Source organism: Apostichopus japonicus, chromosome 14 (genome assembly GCF_037975245.1).
Source record: "Apostichopus japonicus isolate 1M-3 chromosome 14, ASM3797524v1, whole genome shotgun sequence".
NCBI lineage: Eukaryota > Metazoa > Echinodermata > Holothuroidea > Aspidochirotida > Stichopodidae > Apostichopus > Apostichopus japonicus.
In genome coordinates this window covers 17,628,433-17,648,880 of record NC_092574.1, presented here as the reverse complement: position 1 = coordinate 17,648,880, position 20,448 = coordinate 17,628,433, and the positions used below count along the sequence as shown (strand labels likewise).

At 36.3% G+C, this 20,448-nt stretch overlaps 1 protein-coding gene across 1 annotated transcript in view; it reads left to right on the top strand.

The window, feature by feature from the left end:
• Positions 1 to 20,448, top strand: part of LOC139980159 (acylglycerol kinase, mitochondrial-like) — a 31,878-nt gene that overhangs the window by 7,222 nt on the left and 4,208 nt on the right. The window contains exons 7-12 of the mRNA XM_071991593.1: positions 5,475 to 5,554; positions 12,063 to 12,123; positions 13,103 to 13,232; positions 16,079 to 16,185; positions 17,067 to 17,134; positions 18,708 to 18,804. Of these exons, the coding sequence (XP_071847694.1) occupies positions 5,475 to 5,554; positions 12,063 to 12,123; positions 13,103 to 13,232; positions 16,079 to 16,185; positions 17,067 to 17,134; positions 18,708 to 18,804 (543 nt within the window). The remainder of the gene's footprint in view (positions 1 to 5,474; positions 5,555 to 12,062; positions 12,124 to 13,102; positions 13,233 to 16,078; positions 16,186 to 17,066; positions 17,135 to 18,707; positions 18,805 to 20,448) is intronic.

Sequence of the window (20,448 nt, the reverse complement as noted above, 5' to 3'; positions counted from 1 at the left end):
ACTTTCTTCGGTGTTCGGCTGTTGGTGTGCTCTCTTTTGCGTCCGTTCTGTTGTTGGGGTTTTTTGCCTTCCTTCGGTGCTCGCTCCTTAGTTGTGCGCACAACTAAGGAGCAAGCACCGAAGGAAGGCAAAAAACCCCAACAACAGAACTGACGCAAAAGAGAATACACCAGCAGATCAATACACCAACAACCGTATAATCCCCGGTAATCCCGACGAGGATCCTATATATTCATGGAGCAAGCTACCAGTTGTCTGACAATTGCTATAACGCGTGAAACTCCGAGTTACAACTACTAGTGTTGCACTAGTCTCAACTAGTATCAACATATATATATATATATATATATTTATATGTATATGTATATACATATACTGTATGTGTTCTTATTCAAAACAATGTTCGTAGGCTTGACCACGGAAGTCACGTTGTAATAGTACGTTAGAAATAAAATCAGTTTAATATCATTTAAAAGTGCATATCAAGGTCATGAAAGTGCTTCTACCTATTGACGATTTGTATCCTTTAGAGTTACTATGAAAAGTACAGTTATTGATCCTGTTAATGTGTAAAACAGTATCCAAATGGCTTTGACTAACAGTGTTTACCTTTGACGATGTTACCGAGGAAACTGATGACTCTACATTATGTTTTGTTTCCTTTGCATCCCGTTATTATTCATGTCTTTTACTGTCAGTTTACTTAAGGACAATATAAATCAATCATAAAAAAAACTGACATTATGTGATAAAACAGCAATGTAAGAGTGCTACGTATACAAAAAAACCCAAAAAACAAGTAATAATGTCATGACTCTGCATATGTCATTAGTGTTGTGAGCTTCCTGTCTTTAAGTATATTAACATGTACATTACAGTAGTAGTGCTGTAGTATGTACACTGACCTTTTGGTATTAATCGGGACTGTTCCATGAATGAGCTAGGGGTTGTTGTTAATGAGAGTGTTGTGGTCAAGTGGTTATGGCAGTGGACTTGTGATCTAAGGTTTGCAGGTTCAAGTCCCGACCAGATCATTACGTTGTGTCCATGGGCAAAGCAGGGCACTGTATCTCCTTTGCCTTTCTTCACCCAGGTGTACAAATGAGTATTTGGGAGGTAACTTGTAAATATACTTGTTTGCGCCGGTTTGTGGCAGCACCCTATGGGAAGTCCCCCTGGACATGAGATATGGTGAAACGTGGTGCCCCAGGAGGGATTGTTTGAATTGTGCACACTGGTGTGTGGGTGTGACAAGTTACATATGACCAGGGCTTCAGATGTAAAGTCGTGTGAGGGGGACTTGGCCTCAAACAAGAATGTAAACCTTTAACTTTGAATTTAAATTTTTATTAGGGTACAGTACTTCAAAAAAAAAAAAAAATCTGGGGTCAACTTTTGTAAGGATCTTAAAAAGGGGCTAGCAGCCAATAAACAAGCATATGAGATGTTGATAAAAAACATTCAAGGAAATGGATATGAATGAGTTGATTATCCCTTAGGTTGCAAAAAATGGAAAACATGCCAGTGGGGGGGATGGATGGGGGGTGGGCGGGTTACTTATAGCACTATTCATCTGTATTGAAAACAAATGAAAGCAATTTCATGCTTGTGTAATATTTGAAAGATGTTTATTAAGGTGATTGTATATATACAAACCTCCATGTAAGGTATTACCAAAGGCTGTTTATAATCCTCTGGGTGCCATTAGGACGAGAAATGATTTTAATCAGAATAAACATGTTTTTGTTGGGGGGGGGTGGGGGGAATAGACACAGCTTGTGGATTTTAGAGGTTATTGAGTGTTCAAGCAGTGAGCCATATTTTTGTTTGTGTTTTGTTTCAATTCTGCTTACAGACTGGAAGTGATTGTGGTTAATAAGAGTTATTCTACCCCATTACATTGCATGTAAGACCAAAGTTGCAGGTGGGCAGTGTTTTTACTTAGAATTATTTATATTAGCCAAGCTTCAATGATTTTAACTGAAGCCAAATTGATTTTCATAGAATGTGCATCTCTCTGTATATACTTTTTTCAAGGGAAATTTGTATTTAACTGTTTTAACACTGTACACAAAAATTGAAGTGGTATGTAATGTATCTAGACACTCAATGTCTTAATATACTCAAATTCAATAAAAGAAATGATTCTTGATATAAAACACTGTGGTACTTATATTGATTGGTACTGTACCCATTGAATTCATGAAATGTTTTAATTTTTCTCAAGTTTTGAGAAAGTTCAAGGTTATGTTAGATACTATCAACAACCACCAATCCCAAGCAGGTATATATATTTGCAACCTAAAAGAAACACCAAGGCATAGAAAGTTTCTGCCGTTTTTGGTAACTAGCCCCTCCCAATTCACCCCCCACCCCAATAAATGTGATGTGGATAAGGGATTATTTCAGGTTACCCTTTTTGGTTGCCTTCCTTTTCTTCTTCTTCTTCTTTTGTTCTTCTTTGTCTATTCTCTTTCTCTTTCTCTGAGAGCTTGATTTACAAGAGACCAAACACTATCAATCTTGTTTTATTAAAGAAAGCCAAGCTGTGCCTTTTAAGAGGATTGGCATGTAAAAAAAAACTAAAAAACTAAATCAATTTGACGATCTCAATGCCAGTATTGTCGTTCTGAGATCAGGCAGGGAGGCAATACAGTCTTATAAGGAAGGTACTCCTTGGCCTTGAAACTGATTCAACTGCTTCTCACCATCCTTATATGCCACCTCCTTCCCCTCTCCCCCCCCCCCCCCATCACCTGCTCCACTTTTAAACTATAATATAGGCTTCTTTTTGTGGTGTCTCCCCAAGAATGGTTCAATACGTAGGCCATTTTTATTATGTCTTTGCGCAAATCAAGTCTTCCTTTTCTGAGACACTCTTTTGTCCATCTTCACCTCATCCCCATGTCAACCCCACCCCCCCCCCTTCTACCCTTCCCAAATTTTCTGTGATTACCACTACCATTACTTAACTCCAATTGGTCTTGAGTACTGCCCTTAACTCATAAAACAGAAGAACATTTCAAGCTGTGGTATCTGGTATTTTCTCGATATATAAATTGAACATAACTTTAATTCCAAATTCCAAGCTTGACGTGAATGTAGACATACTCGAAAGACACATAAAATATAAGCCATAGCATGTTTACAAAAGCAACGGTAGAAAATATTGCTGTGTACTCTTTGTTTGTTTGGACATGTTAGGTAAATGTTGATACCTGCTCCTATCCTCTCCTTTTATCAATCTATCCAGACATCACTAAAGGTAATATATATTACTGCCGGCACTTCCCACATTACTCAGTCTGTCAGAGGGTGTATAAACAGTGTACATTATTACCTCTCATCCCGAGGCTTACAGTCCGACCGAAAACCAGTCAAAAATTATGAGCTGAAAAGGACGTGTACCTTTAAACTGCGGAAAGATTATTCATTGGCGCGAATGTGTGACATTGGTAGTGACCTTTCTGCATCGTTACAAGACCATCATTGCCCATCTCCATCCGAGTGCTCTCAGTAGTCGAGCAAATAAATGTGTGCATGTCACAGATACAGTAGCTTGATACGTGGAATTGGAAGATGAAAGATAATGTTTGTTAAAGCAGACACAAAACCCATTATTAGATAAAGAGTGAGAAACCTGTCATGAACAAACTTTCCCCAAACGACTAATAGAAATCATATTTCATACGGGAAATATCACAGATTTGATGTTCCTTTTCACACATTATCAAGCCACCTGTACTTCATATGTATTAGGTTTTCTCTTTATTGATTGCAATGTTTATTGTCTGTGATGGGGATTGGGTTTTTTAAAAATGCTGAACCGAAAATATTGGAGCTGTCTAATACAACCTCATGATGACAGTGGTTTCAGCATCAAAACTGTTAGTTATAAACAGTTTTCCTTAAAAAAAAATATGAAAAGAAAAACACAGAGAAAGTAAAAATATTCAGATCCTAGTGAATGTATGATGTATTAGGAGCTGTAATCTTGAACATCTAGATGTACAAAACAGAGGAAGATTTGTCTAACCTGCTTCTTTGGGGGAGGGGGTGGGGGTGGGGGGAAGGCATATATTAAGATAAAGATGATGGTTGGGTTTTGTGTCTTCTTAAAGTTAAATTCTTACATCTTTGCTGGAAATACATCACAAAGTCACATTCAATGCCTCCCTATACCATTCTTTCTTTTGATATCACATGAACCCACAAACATGAACCCTCGACGTTACATCAAAATGTCGTGAAAAAGGATTATGTACAGTGTTCGTGGAGTGTTGTAGTTATTCAGACATTTGAGGGATTTTGTTGTCTGAACCCCTCCATCCGAGCCCATCGCTATTAAAAAGAAATATTATATTATGGAAAAATGTCTTACATTCATGATATTCTAATGAAGTATAAATGTACAGTATACAAATATCTTGACTTCTTTGCCCTGGGTGTAAATGTTAAAAAAAAGAAAACATGGCAAGGTCTATGAACAATTTTTTTTTTTTTTGGGGGGGGGCTTCTATTTTAGCCACTTAACTTATGCAAACATGCATTACTCAATTTTTCCAGCCCTGGAGGAAAATGTTTCTTCTTTCATCTCACGTTATCGTTAGCTGATGTAATTAGGAAGAACAGTTCTTCGGTCACGTTTACGTGCCCTGTGTTTACTAATTGCATCGACTTGATTATGGAGATTCAAGGCTATGCTTAAAGTATCAATAAATATAAAAGACCAAATAATGAGATCAGCATGCTCGCTTTGACCTAAGTTTATAGTTTGTAGTTGATGAATGCTGTTTCGAATTGAGTAATTTTCGTTGCAGGTTCTAATGTACAGTAAACAATTACAAATTGCACCGTTTTTTGTGGTTTATCAAAATGATCTGAAACCATCAGTGAAAAAGCTACATTGATTTTTCATGTTAATTCATTAATAGAGGTATGCTATATATAAAATAAAAATGATAAGGATGTGTTGTGGTAAAAGCTGTGTCTAATGGCTCCATTCGTACCCAGTTTTATTTGGTTTTCTTTCGATCGAGCATTTTGCTACGTCATCTGTGTTTCTAAACGTAAAGGAACAGCCGATTCAACCATCATAATTAAACTGCATGGTAGAGGTGTCCCATCATGTACAATACAACAACAAGTTATTTTTTACCCCAATTATTTGTAAAATTAATCTCTATCAAAAGGAATGAGCAAAGAACTTGAATAGTCAGAGAAGTTAAAAATTTAAGACACAACTGGCCATGCAATGTCATTATCAGACTCAACTTGCGTCGTGTAAGTCGAAAGAACGTTTTGCTTTCTTTTTGTATTTGAAAACAGTTTACCTTTGAAAAATCACAAAATTTCTAGCAGCCCTGTGTAAGATTTTGATTTTGGTATGAACACAAATTAAGAGTGAAATATACATACATGTGCAGGTTTTTGTTTTCCCCCTTTCTTAAAATATTTTCTTCTCCATTTTCAAGGATGCAGAGGAGAGAACCACATTTGCAGTCAACCATCTCAGATGGAGTTCTTTCGATGATGCAAAACAGACGACCACAAAGTAAGGAATAAGATAGTGATTTGATTAGTCTCAGATGTTAAGTAATGTTCACTTTAAAAGTCAAATATGGCTGAGAGATGAGAGGGGAAGGGCGAGAATGCCCACCTACATAGAATGATGGAGGCACAGCAAGAGGTAGACATATTTCTTTTTTTACCTTGTTTTCCTATTTATCGCCAAAGCTGAAGTCTTGGTAAAACTTGACACGTTCTTCGAATATAGTATTTTTGAACCACGGGTACCTAGTGGACTTGTCACCGTGTTAAAGCAACTTGTATGCATCATTTTGATACCAATGATGTTTAATTGAGCATCCATATTGCAGCCAGAATCAATTGCCAACAAATTAGAAATTAGCCTTTAATCATGTGATGTTAGAAATGGCTGTTTTGAGTTTACCATACGTCCCAGTTAATCAGGATTTTGCTGCTTGTGCAACAAAAATGTATTCTGTCATGATGTCCCGATTTTTCTGAAGGTCTCTGTGACCTTAAGAAATGTCATTGGTTTTACAATAGGTAAACTAGCAATTTACACTAACACAAGTACTGTAGATAGGTAAAATAAATTAAAATTTTTGTAATATTGTGTATAAAAAAAACATTCTATCATTTCTGAATTGCTCAGAGTGACCCTTGAAGCTGAATTAAATGCTTCAGACTAAAAATCATTTTATCAGCTACAGTATTTCTCGTCTTCTTATATTCCTTTTTTTTTGTCTAAAATGATCTTTCTTTCTTTCTTTAAATTTGATGTGTTGTTTTGGGGCAGATATCCCCTTGGGTATGACACGATGGTGATGTTTGACATTGTGTTTGTTTAAGATATATATTAACTTTAAGCAAAACTAACATGTTTTAAGGTATTTTGTCGATGGGAAAAGCTACAGGAGCTGCAAAAGTTCTCCTGCAGTAGGGTTGAAGCGATAACAAACGTTAAATATTATCACTGCCGACCAGTAGTGCAATGCTGAGTACAAGAGTTTTTTTCCTACGCAGCCTTGACTGCAGGGTACCCTAGGCAGCGTCAAGCGTTTTTTGCTTGGGAAAACTAATTTCATTTTCATCACCATGGAAACCCTCCATTGGCTGACATGGTTGCCACAGAAAGGGGTCTACAGGGAGGATTCCCCCTCCACTGAGAAATCCAAAGTTTTACATGATTAATGTTACTTAGTTGCAAAATTCAATTCAATTTTTTGGCCCCTTTTTTAAGTACCAGGGTTTCTAGACCATAAAATATACCTCAGAGGAGGTTTAATATGCTTTTTTTAATATGTTAACATAGCAATCAATGCAGTGTTGAAGTTTGAACATAAATGAAATGGCCATTATGTGTATCTCTAGCATATATCCGAAGGTTGTACAGTTGACCTATTGAGATGTCAGTGTAATTGATAAACCAACTTATGGATGCTTTTGTAAGTTTTAGTTTGTATGTTTTTATTCCAATATTTCACTCAAAATGTGTGAATTGTTTGTTCTTCCATAATTTATATATACTTAATTTGTATAAACTCTGTAAAACTTTCCTAAGTTCCAGCTTTAAGCAATCATGCAAATCAGCCCCTTAAATGCAGATCTGTTAGACCCTTCATTATTATTTAAGCACTTGATTATACCTCAGGCATTTTCAATTAGGTATAACTGATGATGCCAAATCACCTATCAAGACAGTCTCAAGGCTCTTCTCATTGTACATAATGGCTCTTACAGACGATCGTCTGTCATGAAATAAATCAACAACGAAAAAAAATGTGCAGGTTTGTGTGATCTCGGATCATGGAGACATCTACTCAGGTTCTCAGGTGTAATAACATCATTCTAAAACACGGTGTTTACTGCACATGGTGGGAGCATGTAGACAGGAGAGAATGAAAGCAGACACAAACCAAACAATCATATTTAGCTTATCAGGCAGAGATTATTACAGTGAAGAACAACCTCCCAAGACAACTAAGAAAGATCTGGTCCCATTTGGGAGATATCCTAACTTTAGCAGTCGTGTCTGGGAACTGTCAATTTGTCTTTTGACATTTTAAAGGTAAACTTATAAAAATGTTGACTCTGAAAGTAATGCTATCATTAGGGTCATGTGAAGACTGAAGAGCATGAGTATATTAGATATCACATTTGAAAAAACACCCAATGTTATGTTTTGGTAATGTACCCCTAGACCCCCTGATCTTTGAACCTATGACATCATTACTCATGTAGGCACTAAAATCCATGCCTAAGCACGTACTAACCATATGACTGATAGTTAAGGGGGAGTTCACAAACAATTTTTTCCCAAAAGTTTGATTTTTGACCCCCTGAATTTATTTCTGTGTGGCTTCATATGACAAAGTGGACACTACATCCCACACTGAGGCACATAATCAACAAGCTAGGAGTGTTTTCACACAAATTTGACTTTTGATCTCCTTTGATCATGTGACATTTGGCATTCTACATTCATTAATAAGCTGTTTACTTACAGTGTTTGATATACCACATGGTTTAGATGGTTTCATCCATCTTCTGATCCTGGTCAGTACATAATGATTTTTTTTTCTTGACATTTGACCCCCTGAATTTATTTCTGTGTGGCTTCATATGCCACAGTTGACACTACATCCCATGCTGAGGCACATACTCAAAAAGTCTGAAGTGTTTTCACATAAATTTGACCTTTGACCTCCATTGACCATGTTGGCATATATTTCACATTCATTAATGAACTATTATAACATACAGAGTCTGATATCTGACATGGGTTTGGATGGTATATTTAAAGATCTGCTTTATTGGCTCCAATTATAGCACGCTATAGCTAGGAAAGTTTTGTGATTACGTAATCGACCTGCCACGGTGGTAAATCAACACGAGGCTTTACAATTAGCCCGCATAGCTTATTAACACCATTAGGCTCTTCGAGTAGACACTGTGTGGAAATATGTTCATGTTTACAGTGTAGTTAATCATACAGCGTTCGCACAAAGACCCTCATACAAGAAAAAATGTGTGGCAGGCGTTGCAGACTAATTGGTAAAAAGAGGTAAGTTTACGACCAAGGCAGGTCAATTACATAAACTCAATAAAAACAAATAAACTTTTCCATGATAGCATGCTATAGTTAGGGTCTGTCTATACAGCAGACCTTTAAATATTCCCTTAGTCCTGAAATTGCTTAACTAGTAGTTAGCAGAAAGTGACCTTTTTGCAGGCGCGTAGTCAGGAATTTGCCAAGGGAGGGGCGAAAATGTAGGCAAACTATCAGAGCCATAGAAATGGCATTGCAAACTATCTAAGCGTAGCGCCACCATGGTTGGGGCAAAGCGAACAAGAAAATTTTGGCTGAAAATGCCTCCCAGATCGCTGGAAATGGCACTTCCCAGGCCTTGTAAGTTGCATCTTAGCATTTTCTGTTTTGAAATTACTAGCGATACCATAAAACATTAAAAAAAAATTAAAAAATATACTCAAGGGGGGCGGCTGCCCCCTTCGCCCCCCTTGGCTAGGCGCCTGCCTTTTTGGCATGCTAGAGTTTACTCTGACACAAATCACTGAAGGTATATACAGTAGTAGAAGTTACCTAATGCTTATCTTTCTTCTGCTGGGTTGTACTACATACACAGGATTTTACAAAGGAATAATTTATCCAGTATCACATAGCACAATGCTATGTAAAACTGGCAATTTGCTATACAAGCAGTACAAAGATGTACAGTATAGCAGTTTTAAATACAAGGAACCATTTACAGTATTTTTATAAGAAAAAGTCTAACTGCCTTCCAAACTGTTCGCAGAATTTGAATGCTGAATATTCACGTTTTAGGATCTGTGCTTTTTAAATGTTTTTAAATACAAAGGAACCATGTATAGTATTTTTATAAGAAAAAGTCTAGCTGCCTTCCAAATTGTTACGCAGAATTTGAATGCTGAATATTCACGTCTAAGGATCTGTGCCACAGCACCTTACAGTGGGTTGACTTTAAATTACTGGCAACTCTTGCTGCAGTCTGCTATAGGCTTTCAAAGCCTACCAAATTTCTACGCAGTGTGATTTTAGCTTCTACACGGTAATGTTTGAAACAACCAGCGGCACAACGCAAAAACGCAACAACTTTTGAACTACTTCTGGTGCCGTGGCAGAAAGAAAATAGTAAAGCACGACCAAAGACGATCTGTCAGGAAATTATCTAATGGATGAGTTTCCATGTAACGGATCTCTTTTGCCCCCAGAACTGTTCCTCATGAAATAGTCAGGAGAAGAAAAGAACAAAGTTCAAGTAATTTGCCATTTTCAGCGATGAACATTTGCCAAACATAAATCTTCTTCAAACGTCGTAGTCCAAACCAAAACTTTCAAACAAAACTCGAAGAGAAAATGTCACAGCCTACTGTGGACGAATTATGCCGATAATGCCACATACTAGGAATAATTAACTTCTTGATTAACTTTGATCCAATTAACCCAAAAGCTGCCCCAAACTTCTTCTTTGTTTTTTCTCTCTCTCTTTTTTCTTTTTGAAGGTTTTTTTTATCTGATAAAACATTGCCAGGTTGTAAATTGGCACATTTAAATTTGATAGAGTGAAGAATAACGTGCCTTGAGGGTGCACGGCTCTAAAATAAGTATTAAAAGGTTTAAGTCATATGTGTACTCGGTAACCATGTTTGGTCCTTCTGACATGCATTTTTAGAGCCAAATGGTGGACTTGGCAAACAGTTTCACCCTGTTTTGAACCCCGCACTGACCTAATAATCGTAAATATATAGTCTACAAATTCAGAAACTGTTTCAGGGAATAAATTTATCTGGTATCCCAATTAACGACTTGATATACGACATACGCAGAGATATATATGTATGCCAAGAGGAAATTTAAGCAGTGTTTGCACGTAGAATATCAGTCCATTCAATACAAAATCTATGACAAACAAATTCCATCTACCTTCCACAAGTTATGCACAAATTCCGAAACACAAAATTTGAAATTATTTTTCCTGCTTTCATATAAGATATTTATAATAATATTCTTAGAGTATATTTCCAGGTGTGTATGACATTTGTGTTTGCTTTTGTGCAGGAGAGACTAGTTATATAAAGTTGATAAAGATAACAACATAGTTGAACCTTGTTCAACTTTGCCGAAACAGTATCTGACCTGTCCACTGCGGTCATGATTTACTGACTCGTTCCCATTGATGTATTCGATAAAAGGTCAAAGACGTGTCACTGTTAAAAGTCCAAATCGATCATGTATAAATGTTAAAAGGTTTTGATGAATTTCTTCTAAACCATTGTCTACCAAATTTCCCTCGGGCACCGTTATGGAGTAGAATACCTTTCTCTTCATGTTATCTTGACTTTTGATGTAACTTTTTACGGCGGGTGCGGTAGTATTTAACGATAGCTTCAGAAAAATTGGACCCCAACTTTAGCCTAAATCTGCCTGAGGCCATTCGCAAATATTGAAGAGATATGTGTCTTCCGGTGGCAGACAGACCCCACACATAAAGGGATTTGAGAAATACTGTAGTTCCTGCCAAAAAAGGAAGAAACAAATTGTGAAATAAAGGTCAAAATCAATAAGGAGTAAAGAATAAAAGTAATTATTGAGAAAGCCAGTAAATGGACTTGATTTAAGTTCTTTGTGATGGGTTGTTTTGTCAAGCGCATATTAATCACAAAATGGCGAATCAAAGTTATGTGAATGTTTATTTCTGTTGAGGTTCATTTAATGATTATCTCGAAGGAGGCTTTTGTATATTAATCATGTCACATCGCTACAAATGAAAAATGGACAGCAAGTATAGTGTGGCTTGTTGATAGAAATAAAATCTTTAATTACAGTTATTAATGTCTTTTAATTACAGGTTGCATAAACTTGAACCACTAGAAGTAAATTTAAGATTCAATGTGGGTGTGGCACATAGATATATAAACATATATATATATATATATATATATATGAAAACGTAATAAGAAGGAAAAATATATATATATATATATATATATATATATATATATATATATATATATATATATATATATATATATATATATATATATATATATATATATATATATATATATATATATATATATCCACTGTTCCTTTTAAGAAGGACTATATTTTCATTCACAATTCATAATTGAATGACATCTTGCCCACATTTTTAGTATGCCTACTTTGCTACAAAAACTTTTAACAGTACTCGAGTGTACTTTTTATCTTTTGCTTCAAACATCGATCCGATCTAATCTGATAAATACATTGAGGAGGGAACGTCATTAGATTTGTTCCTCAATATACTGTGCGTTGAATCAACAATGCAGTCTGAAGGCAATCACCAAACAAAAGTGCAATTTTTAGTTCCGACCATGAATATTCATTCTGTTGTTTATGTAAACATTATTTGTGAGCTGTGTCTACCTTGTCTTATTCTCCATACATTTCTGTATCATCTTGATTTGTCTTCTAGTTCTTATCGATGTGTTTTTCTATCTTACTTTTGCAGATACTGGTACTTTGGTCCGTTGAAGCACAGGATGGCATTTGTTTTCCACACACTCTCACAGGTATTACAGGATATATCAGTACCCAGAAACATAACTCTGGGGAAGGAGGGTGGGGAAGGGGGGGCGTGTGGTTGAAATGGGTGCTGGGAATGTGCAGCCTTGATGGGAGGGGGATGGAAGAGCATTGTGAGGTATGGCGTAAATTATTGGGCATTAGAATTTTATTTGATATAAACAGTATATTTATTTATGTTTGGTGGATCTGATGATCGCTTAACCTGTAAAACTCTGAGTAACAATTTCTAGTGTTCCACTAGTCTCAACTAACTCTCACCTCTCTCTCTCTCTCTCTAAAGACATAACAGGGCACACTGTTCTTATACACACTGGTACACTAGCAAATATTAATGCAATATTGCTGCCTCCTCTTTAGATCCCTCCTTTCCCCCTCTTTTTTCTCCAAACCCCATCCTCCTCCCTCATGCCTCCTGACCTATCCCCCACCCTATCCACTTTCCTCTCATTTGATAATTTGGGAGTAATGTTTCGTCCTCCATGCTGCTCTCAATTTTCTCAGTCGGAAAGGGTCTTAAAATATGCTGTTTTTAATTTTGAGTGATTGGCAAGGTATGAAGTACTTTAACTTATGTTGTGAGATTTCCAATGCTAAATGCCTCATAACAGTTGATTGTTAGTTTATATTTTTAATATATTTTGAAGTGATAATCTGGTGGTACATGTTTACAGTTTCAAGAAAGTGTTTTTAACAAAAATCTGCAATATGTATCCTCACTAGTCTGTAAAAAAAATTCATCATGGATCACCTACTGGGATTCCAGAGTAATCTCTGATTCATCTGATGAAGAAACTCACATTCAAAGCTACGGTCTTCCGTAGACTAAGGAACAAGATATTGTGGTGGGGGTGTCCACATAGTAATGAGAAACAGTCATGTCTTGTCCTTGTGATGTGTCACATTGTCTACCACCAGAGTTTTACTTTAACCCACTGAAGTCTTGCTTTAACCCTTTCCTATCAGAACTGGCCAAATGCTGTAAGTGTCAACGCACTATACACTGGACCGAAGGATATACCACTACCTCCACCCCCTCCTGTGGTGCACTCCATTTGGACGAGGATGTACTGGAGATTGTTCGGGAGACCGGAAGGTAAGTAATGATCATGTAATGTTACAGAAAGCAAGCAACTCTAGAACATGGCATACACCGTTCAACAATTCCAGAAGGATTCACATACGATTTATTCAATTCAATATTGAGCAGGCCACACCATGCCCTGACAATCCACCTGGTTCAACGTGACCGCCGTGACTTATTCTAGTTTTGATAGTCGTCATGGCAAGTAGTCAGGAATCGCCACGTACCGTCCATTGTCAGTCGGGAAAATGAAGTTTCCATGGTTGAAGACCGCAAGACTGAAAACTGACAAAATCTGGATCAGTCGTAGTGCTAGGCACTCGCACACCGACCGACTTTGCCAGGACTTTCCACTTTAAGTTACGTTTGTGTCCTACATATGCCTCAGAATGCACACCATTCATGGCTTAATTGTAGTTTTTTTTAGGAGAGGAGGGGTGTGGTGAGTATCCCTAGATCCCCCCCCATCATCATGGGAGTCGGTTTCAAAGACCCGAAGGTAGTACCCCACGGAATAAGGTGAATCTTCCAAATTAAAAACTACATAAAATGTGTTAAAAACAGCATCAGGGTTAAAAATTATATAGAATATGTTTGTACTCACACTTTAGTTCCTGGCATCCGCTGTCATTGTGGTGGTGCCATTGCAGAATGACTGGTTACAAAAACTTTTACCTTACAGTTTCGTATATTGCTTGTGGTACAGTTATACTTCCCCAAAATTATTGCCTCCTTTTTTTTCCTTATTGATTATATAGTAAATCATGAATAGGAAACTAAACTGCAATACAAATACTATGAAGTAGTGTAAAGTTAAAATTACTTCAGACGAAAAGTGCATTTGAACTTTGGTTATTTTGCAGCCCTTCTCCTTTTTTTTTCATTTTTTTTTTACTTCTAGAGGTAAACTTGTTTTTTGTTTGTTTTTTCCTTCAAATACTCTCATATGCTTTCATGTAATCTTTCCATTTACAAAAATTTGTTTATCACAAAATTTTCATTAAATTTCTACTAAATTTGTCCAGATAAAAACAGGGTTCAGACTGAAAAAAACTAAAACAACCATTTTGATTTTTATGTACATTTTTTTTGCTCTATGGAAACCTGTGTTCTTCTGCTCAAACAGTTCAATGGCCAAACGTCTTGATAACACGGCGAAAAGGTTATCAATTAGAGGTTTATTTCTTTCTCGTTTATGGCCTTTAAAACAAAAAAGGAAAAAAAATAATAAACACATTCCCATTAGATGTCTTCCTTATCCTCTCCTTTCATGATTGATTTTCACACTCGCTGAATCACGAGCAAGATTTATTAGTCGCCAAAAATTTATGGATTTATTCCCATTAATCATGCATTTGGGAGCAAGAATTTCTCACACTGTTCAGTCGACTTGATGACTTTCAAATTGAAAGAAAACAGGCGAATAATTTGTACTTATTATGTACTCATGAAAGGAGCTGTGTACATTTGAACCTCTCATAATTATTTTTTCTCTTTTCTTTATTAACTGGTTTTTGATAAATATGAAGTCGGTTGAACTTCCTCAGGTTTTTTTTTTCGCCTTAGAATTCAATATGTATGCCCTAATGACTTTTGATTTCAGAGACAATTTTCTTTTTCTCACCAAGTTAGAGATACTTTATCGCAAAAAGTGTAATCACCTCAATGAACTGTAAAAAGTGACTCCTTGATTGACTTTTATCCTAATGTATTTGTAATGCGTATTATTGATAAAATTGTCTAGTGTTTTTTAACTTTTATTATTATTTTACACTGCTTTTTTTTGTTGTTCAAATGTCAAATGAATAAACTCTGTTCAGCAGCTCACAAAGGACCTTTCAATCCTGTCTGTGAAAACGTTTTTTTTAGCTCATAAATTTGGGCTAGTTGGGTATGCAGGCCCTCAAAGACTTAGCGCCCTCTACCTGTCTGCCCTGGGCGTTACTCAGTCTATGTATTTTTTTCTAGCCCTTTGCACCAACCAATATTTCTCTCTGGCAATCGTAGGAAATATGCTAAGAAGTTATGGATAAAGAATAGAATTTAATTAATGTACTTGATGCTAATACAATGTAGAGGGTTTAATTGGGTGGATAGTTAGGCATAGGTGGGTATAAGTGGGATGGGTGGTTAGGGAAGGATGGATTGGTAGGGGTAGGTGGGATGGGTGGGTAGGGATAAATGGGATGGATGGGTAGGGATGGGTGGGTAGGGATGGGCGGTAGGGATGAGTGGGACAGGTGGGTAGGAAAGAATGGGGTGGGTGGGAAAGGGGTCTAATGCAATGTAGTGCATTGTATCTATAATAGGGTTCTTGCAATTACAAACAGCACTGGCAGATGTAGTATGTATGTCATGTGTTATAGGTGTGTGATGCAAGTACCCTGCTGGTACACTTTACAAATTGAATCCAGAGCATCTTGCCAAACTGATATGTACATCATATGGATTTTTGATTCAAAACAAATGTGTCAAGTTTAAAATGTTTAGTTTAGTACAAAATAGTGGTGTCAATCGTGAGGGGGGAGACAGGGGGACACACCCCCCCACTTTCTGAAGGGTGGGGGCACAATATCAAATGTCAACCACCAGGTTTAGTGACTTGATTCAAGTAGGCGCTTGGCCTCTCAGGCTCATAATGACTTTTGTATCTCATAAAGTGAGCTTAAACATTGTTCTATATTAGATTAGTAGTTATTAATGTTTTTTTCTCATCTGCTCAATCCCCCTCCTTCAGTTTTGTCCATGATCAGTCATTTGTGTCCCCATCCCCCTCCACCGTCCCCCATTTTCATTGGGATTGCCCGTGGTACAAGAATTCAAAACTATGGTTATAACATCTTCAATTTTTGACGCAGAGAAACCGAGCGAAGAGGAAGAGTCAGACATAGTTGTTCCAAGATTGGAGAAGGCTTCCAAAACTATGGAACTGGTTCTAGCCACCAATCAGCTGCAAGAAAAGGATGTAAGCATATTTCTTTCAATATCATGGATTGAGGATGGTGGAGGGAGAGGAATTTGCCCCCAGGAAATAGCTGTTAATGTTGGCTATTGATTTACAGATATGTCTTTTTCTGCTCCTTATTCCCTGCACACACTGTCATCTCGTGTTCCCTGATATCATGATAATTGCACCTTTAATATAGATGTAGGATTTCGGAAGGGTGAAGTTATCTGCAGGCGCTAATTATTCAAATGCTCCAGAGATGTAGATATCAGTTTGGAATGCTGATCTAATCATTTTCCTGCACCTCACTTCCTGCACACACCCGCAAACTCTTCGCTTCGTTCTCCTACCTCCAAACCCCTGCCCATACTTTTGAGGACAAATTTCACATGTTACGTGGTGACAACTATAATCCTGTATCTGTGGTACAGTATTCATGAAAACAACTGTTGAAGATCGGTGTGTGCCTAGTATTCTAGATTAACTGAGTACTAATTAACCAGTAGTCCTCTTGAGTGTTAAAGATCAATGCTTATGTTGCACATCAAACTGTGAATATGATGTAGCAGCTTGTGTTACCATGGAAACAGTACTGCTGTAAGACTATGATACTGGCTCATAGGCTTGAATAGAAGTTATGTGGAAAAACGTGAGAGAAAAAGTCCATGCAAATTCAAAATATGCATTTGTAACGCATATAAACTGGTAGTAAAATGAATATGGATTTACTTAATGATGCACTGCAGTGAATGTGTAATTTAAAGTGGAAGTTAATGAACTTAAGATGATGAATCAACCAGTGCTCTGAGGAAACCAAGAAACAAATAACAATATTAATTTTGTAATAATTTGATTGAAAAAGATGTTAATTAAATGGGAAATTTGTCTTTTTTTTACAGGGAAAGAAGTTTTTGTCTTTAACAAGTGGTCCTGAAGAACTCTTCAGGGTTGATTTTATAACAGAAGGGTATGTAAATATCTCAACTCTTCTATAGTTTAAAATGAAGTCAGCGTTTTAATTAATCGTGGCACTTTGTCTCACTAAAATGTTGAGAGAAAAAGAGTTGGCACCTAATAGTAGAGGTCATGTTAAGTTGAATGTGGCTAAAACTACAATTATTTTGCATTTATAAGAATTTCTGCGTGAGTAGTAATTTACTGTCATTCACTTTTTGTGTGAGTGTACCAGGCAGGGGGGGTGGGTGTGGGGGGATGTAAGACAATGTATGTATTATAGTAGTATTTTTTATTCAGGCAATTTTTGTTGTTGTTTTTGTTGACTTTTATCATTTTTTTGTTTGAGGATCACTTTAGAGCAAAAGTTTAGTCTATATTCCAAAAAGAAGAGAAAAATGTGATCGTTAATTCTATAGCTGTTAAGGATTTTTTAGATATTCACCCTTTTAAATATGCTAAATCTCCAGAAATGCTCCTTTAAGGCTAAATTGACGATGATGTCTGCTCCTCGGTACAGGCCTTATCGCTAATGATAATCCATTGTTTCTTTAATTTAAATAACTCATCCAAAACATCTTCTTGTGACTGTATACAAAACAGAGAGCATCCTTGGGATGACATTCAAAAGTATTTGTCCTTGAAATTTTTGCTTTACTATATTCTGAACTCTTCATTTGAGGCTATAAAAAGTCCTGTTTTCTCATTAAGTTTGGTGTTGCATGCCAGAAACTGACCTAATGGTCTATGTATTAGGCTGTTTAGTCCTGTCACTGTTGATTGATGGGCCTCAGATGTTTAGACGGTCAATTTAAAAAATCACAGCTACAGAAATACACCCTGGACTGTTAGCAGTGATTTCTAACGGTTTACAATGTATCAAGATTAATCTTGTGCCTAAAATTTGTCCGTCGATGAAATTGATTGCGATTCTGGACATTTCACTGCTTAGACACTTTTTCTTATCAGTATGAATCACTTAGCCCAAAAAGAATAAAAAATTGGAAAACTTTATAATTTTTTTTTGGCATTCAAAGTTTTGGGGTGTTTTCTTTTTATCTTCTTTGTTTAATACTAAGTTTATCACCAGCTCATTTTGATCAATATTTTGAAAAGACTGTAGCAACTTCGTTTCACTCTTTCAGGAAACTTCACTGATTACATGAGTTAAAATTATGTTAATAAGGGCAATAACTTAGTGGTGAAATTAATTGAAGGAGCTTTGAAGAGTCTTAAATTTGTCTCTTAAAAAATACTAACGTTTCTGGGGTACAAAAACTGCTATGAATCTTTGCACATGTGTTTGTTTAGAAAGTTGCCCAGTTTGCATAGCACTTTGCAATGGGATACAGGATAAATTGGTCGCTGTAAATATAATATATTAAATATTGTAAATAAAAGGCAAATAAGTTAAATTGAAATTCTTCAAGAAATTTGACATTTTTGGTGCTGCTTAGCTAACAACAGAGAATTTATCCTGAAAATTACTTTTCAAGAACTTTGCAAAGTTTATCATTGATTTTTTTTTCACTTTTTTTTTTAATAATGAAAATTGTTAGATTTATTCAATTTTTCTCACATTTTAGTTGGAGGAGGCTGAATTCACATGACATGGAATCTTGTAAATTGAGCTTTGAAAAAGAAATTGTTGGAGATGTTGACATTTATCCTGACATATCAAAGGTTAGTTTTACCCTTTCTTCATTTTTCTTTTCTTTGCTTTCATTCCCTTCCCAGACATATTTCAATTTTCTGTTTGTCACTTGGGAGTTTGTTTTGTTTTTTGTTTTCTATTTCTAAAAAAAACAACTCTAAACTTGAAAATACATCTTCGTTGTGTTTTGAACCTCAAGGAGACTGCTACTTCTCTCTTCCCTGGATAACGACCTTTCGAATTCCTTCCAACTTCCCTTTTTCTTGATTAGTTGAGAAATATTTCCCCAACATCCAATTTAATGGTTCACTGATTTTTTTCTGATTTTTTTTTTTGATGGTGAGAAAATTATCAGCTTAGGCAAATATTCTGAATCATATCTTTTCAAGCTCAAGATGTCTCAACCATCTCGTTGATAACGAGACATGAATTACAATTATCCTTTAGACTTTATACAACTGAGGTTATTGTCATTGGATGACTCAATTTGACTAAAAGCCCAAAATTCTTTCTCACATTCTGATTAAATTAAACCATAATTCACGTTTCTATCTTTTTTTACGTCTAAAAAATCGGCGACCGGCATCATCAATGTTAATGTTTCATTCTATATAGGTCCTCATGATATAAAACTTGGCATTTACAGGCTCCAGATTTAGCCACAAGAGTGGAAAACCTCATTAGTTCTTTGTTGGATTTTATCACATTTGATTATCTTAACCTCAGGTCTGTTTATTCAAGTGCAAAGATGTATAAACTAGCAATAGCTAAATTAAAAGCTTCTCTTGGGCATTAAACCTCCCCCTTCATTGACCCTTTCGGAGCCAAAATGGCCATCCTTATGTCAATATTTCCAGTTTGTGGGACTCCCAGGTGAAATCCAAACGGCGATAAATATCTTCTATTCCCTGACAAGGTCGGCTAGCTCCTAGTCTGCTCGAAATGTCAGGAGAACTAAAATGTTTAATACCTCAAAGAGGTGTGTTTCTTGCTTAAAAGTCAGCTTGGAAAAGTGTACATCTGATCTCTTAACTGCTCAAATTACAGATCAAAGTTGCAACATTTTTCTAGCATTGCGTTTAATTCTTCCAAGCACAGGAATGGGAATATGATTTTGGACTCACAGCGGGGTCATTCTGGAGAGTTTATCTCCAAAGAATGGCAGCTAGTGGTGTGGGGTTAACATATCCTAGTCAAGAGTTAAATTTGCATTTTGTAGTAGTTGAACTGTCTATTAAAGCCAGTAGATTATTTGATAGGAACCCAGGGGGTCACCAAGAGTTTGATATGCTGTAATCAAATTGTAGCTTTGCAGTATTGCAACTGAATATGTTATAATAGGAGATCCAAATGTGCATAAATGAATGGACACTCCATGGAAATGGAATAATATGGCAAATTATTTGACAAACAATGAATTTTAAAAATGAACTCAAAGCAAACCTGTGGCAAACATGCGTCAATCTAACTTAAGCTAAATAAAATACATTATATATATTTTTTTTTTGAATTCTGGGTCATAAATATGCTAAAGCCTATGTTTCCTAGGGCATGTTCATACATGTTCACATATTGGATTCCTTTACCACAGGTTATCAAAAAATGCCTGTGTCGACCTGTGTTCTGGGGTTTCCACAATTTTCCCATGAAAAACCTTTGGCTATATATGACAA